This window comes from Dendropsophus ebraccatus, chromosome 4 (genome assembly GCF_027789765.1).
Source record: "Dendropsophus ebraccatus isolate aDenEbr1 chromosome 4, aDenEbr1.pat, whole genome shotgun sequence".
NCBI lineage: Eukaryota > Metazoa > Chordata > Amphibia > Anura > Hylidae > Dendropsophus > Dendropsophus ebraccatus.
The window spans coordinates 100,226,763-100,244,476 of record NC_091457.1 but is presented as its reverse complement, the minus strand read 5'-3'; the positions used below and the strand labels follow the sequence as shown (position 1 = coordinate 100,244,476).

Here is a 17,714-nt window from a genome sequence, read left to right as displayed (position 1 = left end):
CTGCTCTCCTGGTATATTATATCATACAGCAATAACATCACTGCTCTCCTGATATATTATACAGCAATAACATCACTGTTCTCCTGGTATATTATATTATACAGCAATAACATCACTGCTCTCCTGGTATATTATACAGGAATAACATCACTGCTCTCCTGGTATATTATACAGCAATAACATCACTGCTCTCCTGGTATATTATACAGCACTTACATCACTGCTCCCCTAATATATTATACAGTTGTCACTTCTATATTACTATATTATGCAGAAGTGACATCACTGCTCTCCAGACATGTTATATTATACCGCAGTGCTACGACCACCGATCCTCAGATACAAGTTATATTACACAGGAGTCCGGTCGGCAGTCTTTATTCTGTTACAGTACAATCCCCATGTTCCCGGGTGACTCTGCCAGTAACTGTCATGGCGGTTTGGGGACACGTTCTCGAGCGTGTTACGTACTACGTCAGAGGCACGCGCTGGCCGTTTAGGGGCGTGGAGATACGTTTGTTTTGAAGCCTGTTGTCAGGAAACCGCGAATGAGAGCTCAGATTATAACCTGGTGCCTGTAGACCGGGTCGGGGGCAACTGGGTCTTTGGATGCGTTTAGGAGAGCGACTGTAATACGAAGGTAGAACCGGGTGCATGTGGGGGTGTAGTAGGGTGGCATATTGTAGGGGGGTGGGGCAGAGTACACGTGGGACGGTAGGTGATTGTAGGACAGGTGTAGTTTTGGGGTGTAGGGTATGTGATAAAGTAGGTGACCAGGGTGGGTGTAGTATGTGATATTGGGGGGTAGGTAGACATGGGGTGTAGTGTCTGATTATGGGTGGGTGTAGTATGTGATATTGGGGGGGCAGGTAGACATGGGGTGTAGTGTCTGATTATTATGAGTGGGTGTAGTATGTGATATTGGGGGGGCAGGTAGACATGGGGTGTAGTGTCTGATTATTATGAGTGGGTGTAGTATGTGATATTGGGGGGCAGGTAGACATGGGGTGTAGTGTCTGATTATTATGAGTGGGTGTAGTATCAGGGTGATATTGGGGGGCAGGTAGACATGGGGTGTAATGTCTGATGATTATGGGTGGGTGTAGTATCAGGGTGATATTGGGGGGCAGGTAGACATGGGGTGTAATCTCTGATGATTATGGGTGGGTGTAGTATCAGGGTGATATTGGGGGGCAGGTAGACATGGGGTGTTATGTCTGATTAGGGGTGGGTGTAGTATCAGGGTGATATTGGGGGGGCAGGTAGACATGGGGTGTAGTGTCTGATGATTATGGGTGGGTGTAGTATCAGGGTGATATTGGGGGGGCAGGTAGACATGGGGTGTAATGTCTGATGATTATGGGTGGGTGTAGTATCAGGGTGATAATGGGGGGCAGGTAGACATGGGGTGTAATGTCTGATGATTATGGGTGGGTGTAGTATCAGGGTGATATTGGGGGGCAGGTAGACATGGGGTGTAGTGTCTGATGATTATGGGTGGGTGTAGTATCAGGGTGATATTGGGGGGGCAGGTAGACATGGGGTGTAATGTCTGATGATTATGGGTGGGTGTAGTATCAGGGTGATAATGGGGGGCAGGTAGACATGGGGTGTAATGTCTGATGATTATGGGTGGGTGTAGTATCAGGGTGATATTGGGGGGCAGGTAGACATGGGGTGTAATGTCTGATTATGGGTGGGTGTAGTATCAGGGTGTTTGGGGGGTATGTGACTATGGGATTGTATGGTAACTAGGTTGAGTGAGTTATTACACATTAGGGTGATAAGTAGATGTGGGGGATCCATGTGCGGGCTGATCATTGTAGATTGGGGTGCAGGTGTTGTTTTCTGTTATCAGCCAGCTGTCTCCCTTCCCCCAATGACTCGTCCTTTGTGGACTCTCATTGTGTCAGCTGAGTTATTCCTCATTGGTAATTATATGTATGAGACGTCCACAGCCCAGGGCCGGATGACAGGTGTGGGATGGGTGCTGAGTCAGGTATTGGGGAACTCTGCCTTGTGGTGACCTCTGATGTTATTTTGCCCCTAGATCCCTTAAGTGTCCTCACTACACGGATCCCTTTGTGTCTGGGGCGGAGGACTGGGGGGTACACCCCCTCCAAACCCAGAAACGTCACGTCTTCAGTCCTGTGATGCTTTTCTGTCCCTTGGCATATAAACATGGCGACTTCTGGAATGACAAAAACAGCATGGAAGCTGCGTAAGTGTCGCTGGGCACGGTGGGCACGTGTTGGCGGGCTCTGTGTGGTAACATCTTGCTTTTCTTACAGAAGAAATAGTGGCTCACGCCAGCAATGTGTCAGCTCTCGCTCTGGGGAAGAGCTCCGGCCGCCTCCTGGCCACTGGCGGAGAAGACTGCCGTGTCAATCTGTGGTCTGTCAGTAAACCTAACTGCATAATGGTGAGAAACCACATCCCCTCTCCAAACACTGAGGATATAGTGCACCCCTCTCAGTCAATAGCACTGCATGTGTGTGTGTGTGTGTGTGTGTGTGTGTGTGTGTGTGTGTGTGTGTGTGTGTGTGTAATATACTGAATAATTGACCCATTTTCTGGGAAATCATGCAGATATCCGGGAACATACTTAGTCTCCATACTCAACCCAAGCCTGCTCCAGCAACTCAGATGGGCCACAGTTTTTAAACACATGGGAGTAGATCTTACAGCCCATCCCAGCATATCCCAAGCATATTCTAAAGTCCAGCAAGTTTGGAGGCCAAGGCATTGTGAAGTATTTGCTTATGTGTTTTTCAAACCACTCTCTAGTAGTCTGAGCGTAATGACATTGAGTTTTGTCTTGCTGAAAGACAGCACTGTGGTCAAGGATGACCTTCTGAATAAAAGGTGAGATAACAGCTCCCTATAGGGTTTATCATTCAAGGATTGTGGTAAGATGACAATCAGTCCTTGGGCATGCCAGGAGAATGTTCCCCAGACCGTGACACTATCACCACTGGCCTGCTGAACCCCAATAGTGCATCCAGGGGATATGGCTTCATACTGTTTATGCTAGATGTGGACCCGGCCATCTGTCTGGTTCAGCAGGAAACAGTACTGATCACTAGACAACCTTCTGACACCTTTACATGTAGACCACCCTTTCTACCCTATCCTCCTGTCTTTTTAAAAAAGCACTGTAGTAAGTATAACTGATGACCTAATGATACAGGGAGCTTTCTCTTTGGCCCATACTCTGATGTAGCTCCGACATGGTGATACATGTCACTCTGCCTCTTTCACGGTGCCTGTGCTCCTTGCTTGAGTGCATTGTGTTATAGAAGAGATAAAGTACCACGTAACATCACATGCTTCTATACAGGAAGAAGTGTATGGGCAGGGACCGAGCTACATCACTAGAGGGAAGGCTCCATGTATTGGTAAGGCCCCATTCACACGTCCGTGTCAGTTTTTACTGTCAGGAAATCCTGATCAGGAGACCTCAAATGTCATCAGGATAGTATCAGGATTTCCTGATAGTAATCCGTTTTTACCATCAGGAAACCATCAGGAAAAACCTTCAGGATTTCCTGATGAGATGGTCTAGTATGCCAACATAAATCACAGGTACCCACACAGCCCCTAGTGTACCTGGATGGCCACAGGCTGCAGAACTACAACTCCCATCATGGCCTGTTAGCAGAGCTATGATGGGAGTTGTACTTCTGCAACCTGGATGGCCACAGGCTGCAGAACTACAACTCCCATCATGGCCTGCCAGCAGAGCCATGATGGGAGTTGTACTTCTGCAACCTGGATGGCCACAGGCTGCAGAACTACAACTCCCATCATGGCCTGTCAGCAGAGCCATGATGGGAGTTGTACTTCTGCAACCTGGATGGCCACAGGCTGCAGAACTACAACTCCCATCATGGCCTGCCAGCAGAGCCATGATGGGAGTTGTACTTCTGCAACCTGGATGGCCACAGGCTGCAGAACTACAACTCCCATCATGGCCTGCCAGCAGAGCCATGATGGGAGTTGTACTTCTGCAACCTGGATGGCCACAGGCTGCAGAACTACAACTCCCATCATGGCCTGCCAGCAGAGCCATGATGGGAGTTGTACTTCTGCAACCTGGATGGCCACAGGCTGCAGAACTACAACTCCCATCATGGCCTGCCAGCAGAGCCATGATGGGAGTTGTACTTCTGCAACCTGGATGGCCACAGGCTGCAGAACTACAACTCCCATCATGGCCTGGTAACTCCATCAGAGCATGGTGGGAGTAGTAGTCCTAAAGGGGTAATCTCACCTGTCCTGGATCCTGCTCTGTCCGGGCAGCGAGGTTGAGGTCCGGGCATTGTGCAGTGCAGAGATCCGGGCGGCGGCAGCGGTCGGAGGTCCGGAGCATGCGGCGGGCCGGTGGTGAGTTTCCGGGAGGGAGGGGGTGGAGCGGAGCGCGGGCGTGCGAGCGAGCGGGGCGGGCGGGCGGTCGGCCCCGTGGTGAGGTCCTGGCTCTCTACCATTCCGGAATCACGGGCACTTTCCTGATATACATCAGGAAAATGCCCGTGATTCCGGCGCTCCCATAGACTTCTATGGGGGCGTCCGTGCCGGATTTCCGGACGAAAATAGGACAGGATCTTAAAAATACGGTCCTATTTTCCGGAATGGACACCCTTCCGGAAAAATCCGGAAGGGTGTCCGTGTCCAATGTTAGCCTATGAGTCCGGAAATCCGTCCGGATTTCCTGATAGGAAATCCGGACAGATTTTCCGGACGTGTGAAGGGGGCCTAAGTTATTAGTTGGTCCTCTGTGGTACATCATTGCTGAAATACCAAACGTGCCACCTGATGCTCACCCCTTGGATCAACCACATGTGGTTTGCCTCTGTGTGATCATCTGCTGGGGATGGCTGTCCACGGTTCATCCCATGTTGGCACACTCCTGGCTAACAAGTGCAGACACTCAAATCACCATATTTACCCATGACTGGAAAGTGTTACCTTCTGCGGTGCAGAGGAGAAGCCAATATGTCATCTGAGAGCTAATCGCAAAGCTGTCACCTTCTGGTGCCCCTATTGGTCACAAGATATCAGGTTCTTTGATCATGCAGTGCATATGTTTTTATCACTGTGTGTGTAGTTCTTTTTTGTGGGTTATATAAAAACAGGAGACTGAGTATGAGTGCATATTGCAGAGTAACAGCAGGCTCACATTTTGAAGGAGAAAACAAAAAGTGATGGGAAAGAAGAACATTAAAATCAACTGAATGAACCCACCCTGCACTCCCCCATTAAATGGCCTGTGTTTCACCAGTATACAGCCCTCTGTAACGTGGCTCATGTGTATGTTTAACAGAGTCTGACAGGACACACATCCCCAGTAGAGAGTGTCCGCTTTAGCACTTCTGAGAAGCTCATTGTGGCCGGATCTCAGTCGGGTTCTCTGCGGGTGTGGAACATGGAAGAAGCTAAAAGTAAGTGTCCCATACCTGATTCACTGGTGTGTGTTAGATACATATGCTGCATATGTATTAGAAATGTATGTTGGGTGTGTATGTAATACATGTGCATTGTCTCTGTTTTTGAAAGTGAGATCCATATGTATGACCCTTTTCTCTTTTTCTTTAGTACAGAGGACATTAATGGGGCACAAAGCCAATGTATGCAGCCTAGATTTCCACCCATATGGGGAGTTTGTGGCATCGGGGTCTCTGGACACAAACATTAAGGTATCCAGTGTGTTCTCTGCTTGTTGTAGCTATCCTGTAAAAACAAACTGTTACTCCTGTATAATGTGTACTAGTAGCACTAAGCCCTCTCGCAGTTCCATTGTATAACTGCTCTTACAGTAGAGAGCTCCATAGTGTGACTGCTCTATAGGCCCGTTCACACTGAGTATGATAGGCAGAATTATCTGCCGCGGAATCCCGCCTGCCTCAATGTGTCAGTAGGATGCCCGCGCGCCTCCGCTTCCAAAGCTCTCTGCTCAAAGAACTGACATGTCAATTCTTTGAGTGTAGGTGCGCAAACCGTCCCATTAAACACACTCCCTGCTGCTGCCTGTTTTACTCTGTTTGAAAATGCTCTTACAGTAGAGAGCTCCATAGTGTGACTGCTCTTAGGGTACTATTAACACGGAACGATAATCGTCCGAATTGGCCGATTATCGCTCCATGTAATAAATGCAACGATCAGGCAATGACTACGATCATCGGCTGATCGTTGATATAGGTTAGAACCTATTTTTGTCGGGCGCCGACCGCGCACCGCTGCGTGTTATAGTGTAATAGCGGTGCATGGGCGGCGACTAACGATATACATTACCCATCCACGTTCCGGGGCTGCTCCTGCCGTTCGCTTCTCCCGGGGTCCCACGCGCTCTAGCTTCACAGCGGCTTCACCCGGGGAGAAGCGGACGGCAGGAGCAGCCCTGGAACGTGGATGGGTAATGTATGCCAGTTTAGCAAGGGCTGCAAGGACATCGGTAACAATGTCCTTGCAGCTCTTGTTTAACGATTATCGGGCCGTGTAATAGGCCCAGTAAAAGAGCGACAATCTAGCAGATCGGCGCTCGTTTACAGGTATTATCGGGCCCTGCTCGGCCCGTGTAATACCACCCTTACAGTAGAGAGCTCCACAGTGTGACTGCTCTTACAGTAGAGAGATCCATAGTGTGACTGCTCTTACAGTAGAGGGCTCCATAGTGTGACTGCTCTTACAGTAGAGTGCTCCATAGTGTGACTGCTCTTACAGAAGAGAGCTCCAGAGTGTGACTGCTCTTACAGTAGATGGCCCCATGGTGTGACTGCTCTTACAGTAGAGAGCTCCATAGTGTGACTGCTCTTACAGTAGAGGGCTCCATAGTGTGACTGCTCTTACAGTAGAGGGCTCCATAGTGTGACTGCTCTTACAGTAGAGGGCTCCATAGTGTGACTGCTCTTACAGTAGAGAGATTCATAGTGTGACTGCTCTTACAGTAGAGAGATCCATGGTGTGACTGCTCTTACAGTAGAGGGCTCCATAGTGTGACTGCTCTTACAGTAGAGAGCTCCATAGTGTGACTGCTCTTACAGTAGAGGGCTCCATAGTGTGACTTAGCTTCCAGTAGATGATGTGTTGTCCACTAGTTTTTCTGATCTCCTCCACTGCTGCCCCTATATTTCCCCAGTTTTAGAATCTACCTTTTTTAAATGTTCTCCTTACGTATGTTATGTGAAAGTCACATAGAACAGATCCTGCCGCTAATAGGGCATAACGATGGAGTTTTGTGGTGCCAGGATGAAGGGTTTCCACTGTAGACTTATCACCATCTGTTCTCTGCAGCTGTGGGACGTGCGCAGAAAGGGATGTGTGTTTCGTTACAAGGTAAGTGCTCTCTGTGATTATATATAGTAAGCTGCAGCCATGTCCAGCTCCTCATTCTGTTTGCTTTATGTTCAGGGGCACACACAAGCCGTACGCTGCTTGCGCTTCAGTCCAGATGGCAAGTGGCTGGCATCATCTTCAGATGACCACACTGTAAAGGTAGGCGAGGGGCCTGGTGTGTACATTTGTGAGAGAATCCTGAAAGTCAGTCAGTCCATATAAAGATGTATAGCTAAAATTGAGGTCCTCAAGAAAAGATACAATAAGAAAAAATCTGTGAATTTTTCCCATTGACTACAATGGGCAAGTCAGAATCTGCAATAAAATGTTTTAAGAATGAAATGAGTCCTCCGCTGAACGATCCCACCCCCACTTCTGTGATGGACTTGTCTTGGCAATGAAAGAAAATTACTTTCTGATACGTCACAGTGCTTCGTCCAGTGATTTGCTGAGCGGAATGTCACTGCCGAGACTTGTCCTTCTCAAAAGTTGAGGCGGGATTATTCAGCGGGGAACCCGCGATCCCATAGGAGGACACCAGGGGGAGCTTTTCCTGACTGTATCTAGAGATCAGAGGGAGTCTCAGCACTTGGACCCCCACTGATCAAATCTTTTGACAAGTCTCTGTGACCTACCAATAGTATTTTTTGACAGTAACTGTTTAAAATCCTTACTTACTGTTAGTGAATCTGGATGTTTTTGTTACAAATCCACAAGGATATAGGTGCAGACCATCTTAAATCTTTCTATTAGTTGGGTCCTGAGAAGGACTGTCGTTTTTTATTTTATATGCTTTTTCTTCTTTGCAACCTTTTATCTCTGTGTGGAAAATTGTTGTAGTGATTTGTGCTACAGGTTTACGTGCCTTTTTGAAGTTCAGTAAAATTACTTTGAAACAAAGACGTGTTAGCTGGACTAGGAAATAGTGGTTGTTATCCTCTGAATATAATCAAGAATGTTCCATTCACTGAATATTAGAAGTTATATATTGTAAAGTTTCAGATTTTGTGGTGTGTAATACAGTATACTTAATGGCAACACATGGCGGAGACTTTTTTTTTTCTTCCTTCTCCAGCTGTGGGATATAAGTGCAGGAAAACTAATGGCTGAGTTCACAGAGCACACTGGACCTGTGCAGATTGTTGAGTTTCACCCCAATGAATATTTGCTGGCATCAGCGAGTGGAGACAGGTATATGGGGGTTGTCTCTTACCCTAAAACTTCCTTATCTCTCATCTTATTTGACTTTTGTGACTAAGGGTTTTACTTTGTAGGACGGTTCGTTTCTGGGATCTGGAAAAGTTCCAGTCAGTGGGTTGCATGGAGGGAGAAGCCACACCATTCAGGTGAGAATTTTAGTCTGCTTTCTTATCTCACAATTTGTTACTACCTTGCATTTCCATATGTCTGGCGGATGGTAATGATTGTTATGCTTGGTTAGCCCCGAGCTGTTACCATGTCCACATTAGCTTGTGTTTTTGTAGATTCTTATGTTTAACATGTAAGGTTTTGTTCTGCAGGTCCATTCTATTCAGTAGTGATGGTGGCTGTCTGTTCTGTGGAGGCCGGGATGCTCTACGTGTTTATGGTTGGGAACCAGAGCGCTGCTTCGACACTGTTCCTGTGGTATGGGGCAAGGTGTCAGACCTGTCTATCTGTAATAATCAGCTTGTAAGTAAAACCTATGAAGTAAGGGACTGATGTTTGCTGACCTAGGGGATCATGGACAATTTTATAGCCCATTGCTTTCTATTGGGCTATTCACACGTTGCGTTTTTTTTTCACAGATCCACAATCCGTTCCATGAAAAAATAGGACATGGCAAAACTCAGACGAGATCATGGCACAGATTTCCCCATAGAAGTCTTAGAGATCTGTGTTTTTCACGGATTCCACTGATCTGACATCTTTGTACACCGTGCAATCCGTGAAAAACACAGATGTGATGTAATTAGTGTAATTTAAAAAGCTTTAAAGGAGAAGTCCGCCAATTTTTTTTAATTAAGGTGTTGTATTGCCCCCAAAAAATATACAAATCACCAATATACACTTATTATGCTTGTAAAGTGCTTTTTTTCCCTGCACTTACTACTGCATCAAGGCTTCACTTCCTGGATAACATGGTGATGTCACGACCCGACTTCCAGAGCTGTGCGGGCTGTGGTTGCTGGAGAGGATGATTGCAGAGGGATGCTCAGTGTCCTGTGTCCCTCAGTGTCCCCCTGCCATCATCCTCTCCGGCAGCCACAGCCCGCACAGCTCTGGGAGTCTGGTCGTGACATCACCATTTTATCCAGGAAGTGAAGCCTTGGATGCAGTACTAAGTGCAGGGAAAAAGCACTTCATGTGCATTTCCCATAATAAGTGTATGTTGGTGATTTGTATACCTTTTGGGGGGAAATACAATACTTTAATAAAAATTCTCGCTGGACTCCTCCTTTAAACAAATCTATGAAAAAAAACAGACACAGAAGCAAAACTGTTGCAAAATGGATGTTTTTGCACGGATCACAGAGGTAGATAGTGGACCTTGACAATCACTGAACGTGTGAATGCAGCCTTACCCTTTCAACATCCCAACAGATTTGTAGTCCGCTCCAAAAGTGTACCAATAGACACTTACATTGAAAGTGGCTAGTGGTGAAACGTTGGGGTGGTGATGGGATGTTGGTGTGATTTTAATGATTAATGGCTACTTAGGGAACAGTAAACTTTGAGTTGGTACGGAGCTATAATACAGCCAAAGTACCTGGGCCGCTGTCGCCTTATGTGAATTACTGTACATACTAAGTCTCTGTAGCCACCTAATGGTTGTTTGATATGTACTATTGCATGATTTGCAATTTACTCTGAGTCTGTTGAATATATCACTAAGTGACTACTGTTGTACTGTTACTGGACTCCCTACATCTCACTTTATTTTAACTCACTGATTTTGTTCGCACAATTTTATTATACTATTAAAAGCTAAGTTTTAATAATTTTCTTTTTAGATCTTCACAGCATTATAGTTTATTTATGGTGGTCTTTGCTATGGCATTTCTAACAGGTTCATACACTGTTCGCTTTAGAAATGGACTATGAATTACCAGTGTATCTTGCTACATGAGTGAAGTGATAGATACCAATATAATATATAGTAGTAATGTTATTTATTTAGTGCCATCACTATTTTGCAGTACTTTACAATTTTGGCTTAATTTCTACAATAGTCCGGCCATCTTTTATTAATAGTATAGTGCATGTGACAAATCTGTGTGTAAAAGCTCAAGTAAGAGGGATTATGTTTTCCCTGTATGACCAATGATGAAGACGACAAGATGAGACGTTCTATGCATATTTACTATACATGACAATATGATTCATTGAATATATCTCCTTCATTTCTCTCATTCTCTGGCGATGTCATGTTGGTGACGTTTTTCTTTATTATATCATTGGAGTCTTTTACTATAATGGTATAATACGCATTCTTAGCTTTCAGCAAGGCATTAATGTAACATGTCCCTCTGTTGTAAGACATTTTAAGGGTGCCATACACTACATAATTTAGTAACTACCTTTGCCCCCGTTTTTATACCCATCTCACTATGAAATATAGCTCAGGCAGTATTCATCACATATCTCACTATATACAATGGGCCATACTTTATATTTATTGTTTTTTTTTTTCTTCTGACAAGCGATGTACTTGTTTTTTTCTTCACTTTATTCTCATAAGTATATGCGAGATACAGTCCTATTTATATGTATCAGTTGTGTGTACTGATGTAAACGTATGCACCAGTGTCAATTTACTTTATCCAATATCTAATTGTTTTATATATTTATTCTATCTGGGTACTCTGCATTGTTATTACTATTTTTATTGAAACTTTATGTATTTTATTCTGGAAACAAGTACTAGGAGTGTAAAAAAAATGGTGGGCTGACCAAATTAGGGTACCTGATTTTTCTGCTTAAAGGGGTTATCCTGTACTACAAAAACATGGCTACTTTTCCCCCTCTCTTGTCTCCAGGTCAGGTGTGGTTTACAATTAGGCTCCATTTACTTCAATGGAACCCCTACCCAATCTGGAGACAAGAGAGGCCATGTAGCCATGTTTTTGTAGCGCTGGATAACCCCTTTAAAAAGACATAATCTGAGCTGTCCATATTGCTTTGCAGATTGGAGTTTCTAGCACCCAGACCAATGTCTCTTCTTTTGTGGTTGACCTTAATCGTGTGAAAATGACTGGATCAGGATCACAGGGGTCTCTACAAAAAGAAACACCAGTCAGTCATCCCACTCCAACAGGATCATCCTTGAGGCGCAACTATGAGCGACCATCCACTACTTGCACAAAGCCAAAAAGGTATGGAGCCATCAGCCAGGTATACTCAGGGCTCACTGTGACTTCCTTTTGGGCATAATATTTGTTGTAATATTGAATGTATTAATGTCGCAGAGTCAGCCCAACGAGTGATGATGAGGAAAAAGAGTCAAGAGCTGAGATCCAGAATCCAGAAGATTACAAGGAGATCTTCCAGCCCAAGAATGCAATCTGTAAGTGGATACACTGGATCAATTCTTTCTGATCAGAACACAAGGAACATAGTTTGTTTTTTTTCCCCCCTTGCTTGCAGCTCGGACTCCTCCACGAAATGATGAACCTTTTCCAGCTCCCCCAGAGGATGGTAAGATTATAACTCATACCTACATTTCCTTTATCCACAACACTAAAGAGATGACCGCCCTTACTGGTTGTAGCTTCCCTTAACTTTCTGTGAGTGCTCTGTACCTCTAATAGGTCATGATGTATGAATATCCCACAGGAAGATCAATTCATCATTTTTAATTCATATATAAATTAGTAGTAAGAAAAGCTGGAACTATGACTTTTGTGTGGATGGCACTGAGGAATGCTGGTCCATATTGCATACACCTGATATGTTACCAGTCTCTTCAGTCACTCTCCATATTGTTACTTTTCCTGCCCACAGACTCCACTGCGATAAAAGAAGCTGTGCCAGCAACACCAGAGGTCATTACTTCTCTTCCCACTGTTAAGAAAAACGTATGTACCTTTCAGTATATGAGTATAGAAAGTGTGTGGGGGGGGGGGCTTGCTGAGTAGTGTTTTATATGACTGTGGTTGTGACCCTCCTATAGGCTGGGAGCACCTGCCTCGATAAGTTGTGTATACTGCTGGTATCTATCACAGATCTGAAGACCTTGCCACTTGTTTCAAAATGTATTTTATGCTGGATTAGTCAGTTTTCCCGTCCCTGACCCTATTTCCTTGCACCTTGTTCAGCCTCCCCCCAGCCCCCCCACTCCCACAACTTAAATATTCAATCTATCTTTTCTTTTAGGATCTTCCCCTTCTCTTTTAAACGGGTTGTCTATTATTGTGGGTTTCTTTTTTCTTCAGACCCATCCTGAGTTGCAAGTTTTTGCTCTTTCTTTAAAATGAATCTGTCAGCTGAAATTTACCTCCCTAACTGCTCACACTGTCAGATAACTGTTAGACACATTGTACTTTTTATATATCTGCCTGCTTTCAGACATAGGAAATACTTTTATTCTCCTGTGCAAAGTGTCAGGCATCCCTAAGCCCCTGATCTGCAAGCTGGAATGCCCTCTTGCTTCTCCTCCTCCCATCCTAATCTCTGCTTGATTGACAGTCAGCTGGAAGCAGGGTCATGGATGGAGTGAGGAGGCATCCCAGCTTGCAATTCACTTTAGGAGCTTGGTAAAGCATTTTTTTCACAGGAGAATGAAAGCATTTTTCTACATTCTGGAAACACATACTGACAGATGAAAAGTATCTCTGTGACCTAACATTATCATCAGTTTGGGATGCGAATTACAGTGGATAGATTCACTTTAAAGTGTCCCTGTCGTTTAAAAAAATATTACATGTGCTAGAGACTTGTCAAAGGTTTTGATTGTCGGATCTGGCTGTTCAGATCCCCACTAATCGTAACATTGAGGTGGGAAAAGAACTTTGCTTAGCACTTCACTCCCTAGCTTGCTGCAATCTGTCTTGCTGCAGGAGAAAGCCTTTATAGATTTGCAATGGAGATTGTCTTCAGTGTAATGGAAAAAAGTTGCAAGCCATGGAGTGATGCACTTGGCTAAATGCTTCTACCTGACCCAATGATTCTTAGGGGTCTCAACATACAGACTCTGACAAATTAAAACTTTTAGCATGTCTCTAGGACATGTAAAAAAATAAGAGATATCCTTCTGAATACTATGGACAATAAGTAGTCCTCTCCATTATGTGTTCTGCAATCCTCGATATTCATGGGCACCAGCTGCATCAATCTAGTGACAGCAAAATGTACCACTTCACCTCTTGATAAATTTAGTGGCTCGAATGCGAAACTACAGCTGTGTAAAAAAAGATTCTTTTGAAGCATATAGTCTTTTGCTCAGTTGACTATCTCTCTCTAGTTGATCACTTATAAACAGGTTGGTCACGTCTGAACAACTTTGCAATAAACCATAATAATGATTATAATGGTTAACTTACTATACACTGAGGCTTAACTGTGGCCATGTCATTTTTTTTTTTTTCATTGCTTTGAATTGTCATATTGTGACCCTATAACTTTTCTATTTTTCTGTCTATAGAGCTGGGTGAGGGATCTATCTTTTGTGGTGTCATCTGTAGTTATCAGTACTGTTTATATGGGACATTTTTAGATTGCTTTTTAGTTCATTTTTGGGATGAGGGTACAAAAAATGGCAATTCTGTTTTTTTTTTTCCTCTTTGTTATGGTGTTAACTGTATGGGATGAGTCACATATTTCCACAGGTAGCGAATATATGCCCCTTGGGAACTTGTAAATCATTCGATGTATTGCCATGATCTATAAACTGTCAATCTACAGCAGGGGTGTCAATTTCAAATACACGGTGGGCCAAAATTTAAAAATTAGACAAAGTCGCAGGCCAACCTTGATAATTATAGAAGCGGGAATGCCGCAGTGCTGGCATTGTCAGAGCAATGTGCGTTGTTCCTGGCACTGTCAGTGGTGTGCGTCTCCCGGTGCTGTGCACTATGATAAATGACGTGACATGATAAATTGCTATGACATGTTTAAACCCCAACCCATGTAATAACCAACCCCCCCCCCTCCCCCCCAAAAAAATTGACCCACATATTAGCCAGCCCTTCCAATAGTGCCCAAATAGTAGCTAGTCCTCCAAGATTCCCATATAGTAGCCAGCCCTCCCCAATAGTCTCTTTTATAGTAGACAGCCCTCTCCCATAGTCTCTTTATATAGTAGCCAGCCCTCCCCATAGTCTCTTATATAGTAGCCAGCCCTCCCACATAGTCTCTTATATAGTGGCCAGATGTAATTAAAACTGTGAATTGCCTGGCGGGCCAAAAATAATGGCACCACGGGCCACAGTTTGACATGACTGATCTACATCATGACATCAGTTGCACCATGGGGAGGCTATTCAAATCCTGGTAGCTACTAACAGTTTATATGTCGATGTCCGTATTGATGACTGAATATAGAGCAGTCGCCCACAGTGCCATTATTTTTGGCCTGCTGAGCTTTTCCATTGCTGTATTAAATCTGGCCCGTCTGAGGTTGCAGCAGATTATAATATGGGTGTTCCGGACAGCTAAGAGACTATTTGGAGGACTAGCTACTATATAAGAGACTATTTGGAGGGCTAGCTACTATATAAGACACTATTAGGGAGGGCTAGCTACTATATAAGACACTATTGGGGACGGCTGGCTTCTACATAAGACTATTGGAGAGAGCTGGCTATTATATAAAACTATGGGGGAGGGCTGGCTATTATATGAGACTATTTTAGGGACTGGCTTATATAAAAGAGACTATAAGATACTATTAGGAAGGGCTGGCTACTATATAAGAGACTATTGGGGAGAGCTGGCTATTATATAAAACTATGGGGGAGGGATCGCTATTATATAAGAGACTATTTTAGGGACTGGCTTCTATAAAAGAGACTATTGGGAAGACTAGCTACTATATAAGAGACTATTGGGGAGGGCTGGCTTTTACATAAGAGACTATTGCGAGATCTGGCTACTTTCTAAGACTATTGGAGAAAGCTGGCTATTATATAAAACTATGGGGGAGGTGTGGTATTGTATAAGAGACTATTTTAGGGACTGACTTCTATATAAGACACTATTGGGAGGGCTGGCTACAATATTGGGCACTTATTAAAGGGCTGGTCACTATATAAGACACTATATGGGGCTCTAATAGTAGACCTGGCTAGTATGTGGGGCACTATTTAGGGTGGCTACTACATGGAGCACAATTATAGGATTACCTACTGCTTGAGGGCTATAATGGGTAACTACCATGTGGGGACAATTATTTTAGGATAGGCAGTGCCAGGAACGCTGCACACTGCTCTGACAGTGCCAGAAACGCTGCATGCAATCTTCATTAAATATTAAGGTTGGCCCGCGATTTTCTCCAATTTTTTAATTTTGGCCCACTGTGTAATTGAGTTTGACACCCCTGATCTAGAGGGTTGAATTTAACTTATTTTTTTATGCTTTTTTTTATTTTATTTTACTTTTTATTTTTAATAAGATGACTAGACAGTTTAGACAGTTGTACACATCAAGGGGGAGATTTATCAAACATGGTGTAAAGTGAAACTTTCTCAGTTGCCCCTAGCAACCAACCAGATTCCACCTTTCATTCCTCACAGACTCTGGAAAATGAAAGGTGGAATCTGATTGGTTGCTAGGGGCAACTGAGCCAATTCTACTTTACACCATGTTTAATAGATCTCCCCCCAAGTGTTTTTTTTTTTACTTATTATGAGCAGGGCTTTTTATGCTTATTCAAATAGTTGATAAGTTGAATACTAAGTAATGTGCTCTTTATACTGTATGCGTATCCTCTGGTATTGTGACTGTGTACTGTGGAATATGTTTGAGCTATGTAAAAATTATTATTCTTTTTGTTAAATTATTAGTGCGAACAAATGCACAAACCCCCAGTTGCAGCTTCTACACCAACTGTGTGCCAGGAGCCTCCAGCCGTGTCCAATACCCCCCCTGTTATATCTGCTGCACGCAACGAGCCCATTGGTCTTAAAGTTGCAGACTTTCTTCCGGTAAGTTGAATCTTGTAAAGGAGGAGTCAAGGTACCCAGAAATCATAGGCTGAATGTCTTCCATTTTCTTTCCTGCAGGTGGTGAAGGGATCATGCCCAGCAGAAATTGTGGATGAAGAAGCTGTATGTCAGATCCGGAAAGGCCATGACACCATGTGCATGGTGCTCACCAGCAGAATGCGAAATCTTGATACTGTAAGAGCTGTGTGGACCACCGGAGACATCAAGGTAAAGCTCAGTACTGTGTGCTCTCTGGGGCTGTACGGTCAGAGGAGGGCACTCTAAGCAGTTTTGTTTGTTCTAGACCTCGATGGACTCTGCAGTGGCTGTTAATGATCTCTCTGTGGTTGTGGATCTCTTAAATATCATCAACCAAAAAGCGTAAGTGTCTTGTCCTCATGATAGTAATGCTGCCCTCACCTTGTTTGTCACTTACCGTTCAGTGTCTGGTTTAGGTCTCTATGGAAGCTGGACCTCTGCCTAACTGTGTTGCCTCAGATTGACAAACTGCTGCAAAGCAAGTATGAGAGGTGAGTGCCATAGTGATGACAGACAGGACACATCATGCTTGCCACACTCTGAGTAATCTCTTCCTCTCTTTACAGCTATGTACAGACCGGGTGCGTCTCCCTCAAACTTCTCCTGCAGAGGTTCTTGCCGCTGATCACAGACATGCTTTCAGCTCCACCCTCTGTGGGTGTGGATATTTCACGTGAGGAGAGGTAAGGTGCCTCAGTGTGACCACAGACACCTAGCACATGTTGATGCAGTCACCAATGATCATCTTCTCTTTGCAGGTTGATGAAATGTAAGCTGTGTTACAAGCAGCTGAAGAGCCTGTACATGCTTGTGAAGAGCAGAGCTATGCAGACTGGAAGATATGGGAGTGCCTTCCGTGAGCTGCAGCTCCTAATGTCTGGACTGGAGTGATGTGAATGGATGATCCTGCGGAGATCTATAGCCGTGGCCTCAAACTACAGCAGCAGACAATGGATGCTGTGACTACTTGTTCATGGGGTGGCTTGTGGCACATGCCTTGATGACATTCCAAGGTGGCCCTAAAGAAGGGCCTGGAGGAGTAACTGTCTCTGTGAGACTGGCATTTTTCATGGCATCGTTCCTGCCGGACTCTGTCAGCCCCAAACCTGTGTGTTAAGTGTCTCCTTCATAGTTTAATAAAACAAGTGTCATATTTTACACGTGTGTTACTCATCTGCTGTAAAATGCTGCACTGCTTCCAAATGACTGACGCAAACAAAA

General features: G+C 44.4%; 2 protein-coding genes across 6 annotated transcripts in view; one reads left to right on the top strand and one right to left on the bottom strand.

Moving 5' to 3' along the window:
• The window catches only part of LOC138788506 (pancreatic secretory granule membrane major glycoprotein GP2-like), a 40,395-nt gene extending 39,946 nt beyond the window's left edge, over nt 1–449 (bottom strand). For 2 of the 4 annotated variants that reach the window (XM_069966436.1, XM_069966438.1), the window contains exon 1: nt 356–449. The gene's annotated coding sequence lies outside the window, so the exon portion shown is untranslated. Of the gene's footprint in view, nt 1–216; nt 293–312 lie in introns of those variants that run through there. The other 2 variants (XM_069966437.1, XM_069966439.1) reach the window with 2 other exon arrangements.
• Nucleotides 450–489: 40 nt separating this feature from the next.
• On the top strand, nt 490–17,651 carry KATNB1 (katanin regulatory subunit B1). Of its 2 annotated transcripts, XM_069966433.1 has the most exons (20): nt 490–640; nt 2,051–2,221; nt 2,292–2,422; nt 5,324–5,441; nt 5,596–5,696; nt 7,291–7,332; nt 7,408–7,491; nt 8,408–8,523; nt 8,607–8,678; nt 8,853–9,003; nt 11,500–11,687; nt 11,781–11,878; nt 11,959–12,009; nt 12,316–12,389; nt 16,314–16,454; nt 16,533–16,682; nt 16,759–16,835; nt 16,910–16,984; nt 17,060–17,176; nt 17,252–17,651. In XM_069966433.1, the coding sequence occupies exons 2-20, from the start codon at nt 2,182–2,184 to the stop codon at nt 17,382–17,384; spliced, it is 1,959 nt and encodes a 652-aa protein (XP_069822534.1). In that variant the 5' UTR covers nt 490–640; nt 2,051–2,181; the 3' UTR covers nt 17,385–17,651. The 2 variants fall into 2 exon arrangements, with proteins under 2 accessions (XP_069822534.1, XP_069822535.1); XM_069966434.1 differs by lacking the exons at nt 490–640; nt 2,051–2,221 and adding an exon at nt 3,341–3,398 and having other exon boundaries at nt 2,360–2,422.
• Nucleotides 17,652–17,714: the final 63 nt, after the last annotated feature.

What these genes read in the sequence shown, in the direction of transcription:
- KATNB1 (XM_069966433.1), top strand. Translation starts at nt 2,182, where the DNA reads ATGGCGACTTCTGGAATGACAAAAACAGCATGGAAGCTGC. An exon ending in CAGATGACCACACTGTAAAG is followed by an intron (nt 7,492 to 8,407) that starts GTAGGCGAGGGG and finishes TTCCTTCTCCAG; the next exon opens with CTGTGGGATATAAGTGCAGG. An exon ending in TCCAGCTCCCCCAGAGGATG is followed by an intron (nt 12,010 to 12,315) that starts GTAAGATTATAA and finishes TCCTGCCCACAG; the next exon opens with ACTCCACTGCGATAAAAGAA.